General features: G+C 40.1%; 1 protein-coding gene across 1 annotated transcript; it reads right to left on the bottom strand.

Moving 5' to 3' along the window:
* Positions 1–1,487: 1,487 nt before the first annotated feature.
* On the bottom strand, positions 1,488–3,749 carry LOC113280475. Its single transcript, XM_026529094.1, has one exon. The coding sequence runs from the start codon at positions 3,747–3,749 to the stop codon at positions 1,488–1,490; it is 2,262 nt and encodes a 753-aa protein (XP_026384879.1).
* Positions 3,750–4,544: the final 795 nt, after the last annotated feature.

Genomic DNA, 4,544 nt, shown 5'->3' with positions numbered 1-4,544 from the left:
AGTAGTCATCAGCATTCGGATTTTTACGAACGCCAAATGCACTGAAGAAATAGTCGAGCAAGTCCTTCTCGTAGTGCTTGTTTAAAACATTCAACTGCAAGCTAAACAGATCAGCCTTGTCGATAATGACACATTCCTCCGGGCAAACCCATCGTCCCATGTTGCTTTCATTTGGAATAAAGATCCGTACAGAAGCTTCATTGGCAGGCTCTTTAATATCTCCCTTCTGAGACTTCCAGTTGTGATGACACAAACATTTGTAGATATGGGAAATAACGGTAAATTCAGAATGAGACTGTAAATGGCTGGAAATCAGCGAATACCCATGTTTAACGTCTCTCACCCCTATGGCGTCGAGCTCTCTAGCGTAGGATGCAATTTTGGAACCATAGAACGCATCATCGATGAAAGGGCCATCCTCCGGTTGTAATAGCGAACTCCATTTAGAATCAAACAACAAGCAACTTCCTGGATCTCTATAACCCATATGAGTCTTTAACCATCTTCTATTCACATGATTAAGAAACCCTTCGGGTAAAGCACTGTTCTCCTTCAACAATATCTTGATGCAATTCAAAAGGGCAAGAGCGCTTTGCGGAGCGGTATCACTTGGATTAGGGGGGATATTGATCCCAGAAACTACAAACTGCATCCCTGAACTGAATTCAGTAACAACTCCAATTTCCTTCAACTCAACTCTGTACTCCAGAATCTCCTTACCATAGCCTCTATCAGTGGCATCAATAAAAGGAAGTGAAACAATCGGAACGAGGTTCTCCCAATCAGAATGAAACAGTATAGAATCTTTCGGGATTCTTGTGCCTAGACGGGTCTGCAACCATTTCTCCCCACGTAAGCATCCGTCGACTTCTATTGGGAACCAATGTGAGGTTTTTCCAAGCTGCCTGCAACATGAAAGGAAACGCAGAACATTCTCCTTGGTAATGGATAATGAAGATGCATGCTGCTTAAACTGACAAACAAAAACTTTGCATGCTTCACCGAAATCTACTACAACCCCAAGTTTTCTTAGCTCGTCCTTGTAAGAAACTATAGCAGGTCCATAATATTCTTTACTGATAGACGGAAACCCATTAAAAACCTCCAGAAGGCATCCCCATTCACCACTGAAAAGAAAACATTCACCTGGAGATTTCAAAACACCAGCATTTAACCATTTTTGGTCTTTCAGCAGTTTCTCAAATGTAGATGAGTTGGTATGGCGAATGCATTCCAGTATCAAAAGGGTTGCTTCCACTGTAAGTGGCGCAGGCATTCTGAAGAAGTCGACAACAATCTGGTGATTATTCTGAAACCCAACCTTGACACCGAGACACTGAAGCTCCTCCTTGAATCCAGAAATATCCTCCCCATAATAGTCATGATCAATAAAAGGAAGATTACTGATTTGTGAAGCAACTTTCCATTCTGAATCATAAAGAATGGAATCAGCTGGAGACATGTCACCGTTCCGTGTCTTTAACCATCTACCTTTTTGCATGGTCTTGATGAAGTTCAAATAAAAACTTCTCTCGCAAAAGCCTTACGAATTTAAGTATCGAAAACACATTGGATTTCGTCATATTCGAGTTAGCTGCAAGAGCCATGAAGCTTTCAGCCATATATTTGGATGCATCAACAAAATCGAACATCACGCCTATAGCTTTAAGCTCTTCCTTGTACTGATTGATTTTACTACCATAGAACTGAATATCAACCAATGGAATATCAACCAGCTCAGACCCATTTTGTAGTAGGCTGCCATCAGATTTCGTAAGAAGGAAGGATTTTGAGGGAGCTACGTAAGTGTAGCTCGTCGAGTCACCCATAGACGTCCTCAACCAACACCCTTCTTTTATGGATGTCAAGAAATTCCCTTCAACCAGCTTACTCTCTGACCTCAACTTCCGAATCCAGTCTAATAGTGGAAAAGTATTTGCTTTCGTCAAAGGAGATCTGACAATGGGCAATGGCTTATCAGGAGGACATATGTGGGGAATATCTGAAGCTTCAACATGTGTTTTCAGAAATGCCATAAGTTGTTTCGTTTTTGTAACGGATCCAGCAAACTTACCACTGCATGCGTAATCTTCAGATAATTCAACATAATGGCTTCCTCTCCATGGATTTGTACCCATCAAGGTAACCCAATTACTACCGCGAGCTGGAACAAGAACCCCACTTCTTTGTATAGTAACACAGCCATACTTGTCAACCAATGGCAATTTTTGGCATTTTTTTTTTACTTCGACTTCTGATAAATAATTACCGAGCAGTGAGTGATATAAGAAGTGCGCAGAGGTAATGACAAGTTTACTACCAGCACCGTGGATTGAATGAAAAAGAAGATCTGCATACTCAAAGACGCCAACAACACTTACTCCCAAACTGATTAGCCAGTTCCTTACTTTCTCCGTCTCTGGAAATAACTGCAAAGCCTCTTGCGTCGGTTTAGGGACAAAATAATATTTCAGCGAACACCTGAATTCATGATTCCATTCAATAAGCCAATATGTATGGCGAGAATCTTTTGACAAACACATTTTACTACCCTGCTTTGACTTCACTTCAGCTATGCTCAACAAAGAAACAAGCCCATCTTCACCAATGTATTTCAAGAGAGGTATCTCCTCCATGCTTGTATTTTGGAAGAGTGTACCCCAGTTATTAAATAAAAAGAGTAGGATGTCAATGTATAACTCCTCTGATACTCCCAACAAAATATTAGAACCTCGTATGTATTTGGCGTACCAATCCATCCCCATTCCTTGAACTCCGAAAAAGTTCAATATACTAGCGTACACATCATCAAATGCTGAATTCAGAACGTATTTCCCATGGGTCGACAAATCATCTAAGCTCACGCCTTGCTTCTGTGCCTTGAGCAAAATCTCCCAAAAGGAACGTAGAATGTTACCAACTTCCCCAGGCTTGTAAAAGAACTTCTGTTCGGAGTTGCTTGATTCGGATGGAAAAATGCTCTCTTCCATAAGTTTCATTTTAATGGAATATCTGACACTGTTTAACTTTGGATATGAAGAAGGATTTATCGGTATGAACGTAAACATATTGGCAAGTGTGGATACTGGAGCTGATACAGATGACTTGATGAGAGAAACAAATGCACTGATAAAACCCAAGGGCACGCAATCAAGAATACCCTGATTCCATTTGATGTCCATGACAATAGTTTCCCTTGATGACGATAAAACAAAATCATCTTGGATAATGAAATGAAAACTTGTAACCATGTCAGTTGGCAAAAATGCATAGATACCAGGTGAACTCGTCCCTCTATTTAAACGTTGCCCGATTGGAAATGCCAAAGTGATAACCCACTCCTCTATTTCCATTCTCCTCTCCACTTTGTTTTCATGTTTTACAGGAAATCTTTGCCTCCACATATAATAACTACATTCTCCTCCAGATGAAGCACTATTTTCCTCGGCTGAGAGATGAACAGGGTACGATTCAGCACTGAAATTCTTCCTAGAAACAAATTCAGTCTCACTGGATATTGAGACCTCGCACAAATTATTAGGCTTGGGATCTTTGTTAGCTTCCCCAACCGAAAGCTTTTTGATTTCAGAAAGGAACAACAACACTTCAGGGTGTATGCTAGAGAGTTGCTGCTTCACAGGATGAACTTTATCTATCTTTAGAGGTAAAATAATGATTGTGGCCGGAAGAGACCTTTCAGACCCATAACTTGCTGTATTTCGTTCACTGTGGGATGCTCCTCTACCCATTGAGGCACTATGTATCCAACATTGCATTGTGGACATGGGTCTTCACTGAACTTTATCTAATGCCCATTGCTGAAGATATATGGCTGAGAAGTGACCAGAAACACACTCTTAAAACCAATACCTGCGAAATGAAAACTGATATTAGTTGAAGAAGAAGCATAATGAAAAATGCCTATTGCATGCAGCCCCTTACGATGCATAAGGCAACACTAATATGGTTTGCTCATTCTTGACAAGAAAAATCAAAATAAAAAACTTAAATAAGCTGATAACTTTACCAATACTAGAGACGGAATTACCTTTCTCTCCAATATAACCAAGGTTCCTATTTCCCTTTTTAGTTGACCGGCCAACACTACAAATGGAACCGATGTTTTTATCTGAAAATCCAATTTCGTTGTTGCATATTAAAAGAGTTGCAGGAGCACCAGTAGCAGTAATATCAGTAGTAGTCATCACAAACTCTAACGACGGTTTGTTAAAAATATAAGTTAATTTGTGGTGTTAAAGAGTGCATATGGGTTAAATATGAAAAGCCCAGAAGAATAGATTCATCCGGCCCAAAGGGAGAGCTAGAGTACGGGGCTTCCTTCTCCAGCATCTTCTGTAGTTTTCTAGAGAATTCTTTCTCTAGATATTTCCAAGTTTTTAAGCACGTGTTTCTCTAGAGAATTTAGTCTCTAGACTGTTGCTATAAAGACGGTCCACTTAGTCTAGAACCTTCAATGCCTTCTCATGGTCGGTTAACTTAGCCTATAAATAGGCAATGCTGGGTTCATTTGTAATCAATCCAAA

The sequence above is a fragment of the Papaver somniferum genome, chromosome 5, assembly GCF_003573695.1.
Source record: "Papaver somniferum cultivar HN1 chromosome 5, ASM357369v1, whole genome shotgun sequence".
Taxonomy (NCBI): Eukaryota; Viridiplantae; Streptophyta; class Magnoliopsida; order Ranunculales; family Papaveraceae; genus Papaver; species Papaver somniferum.
Note: the sequence above shows the minus strand (reverse complement) of the source record. Positions and strands in the feature narration are given on the sequence as shown.

Coding starts and splice junctions, on each gene's coding strand:
- LOC113280475 (XM_026529094.1), bottom strand. CDS start 3,749: ATGGGTAGAGGAGCATCCCACAGTGAACGAAATACAGCAAGTTATGGG.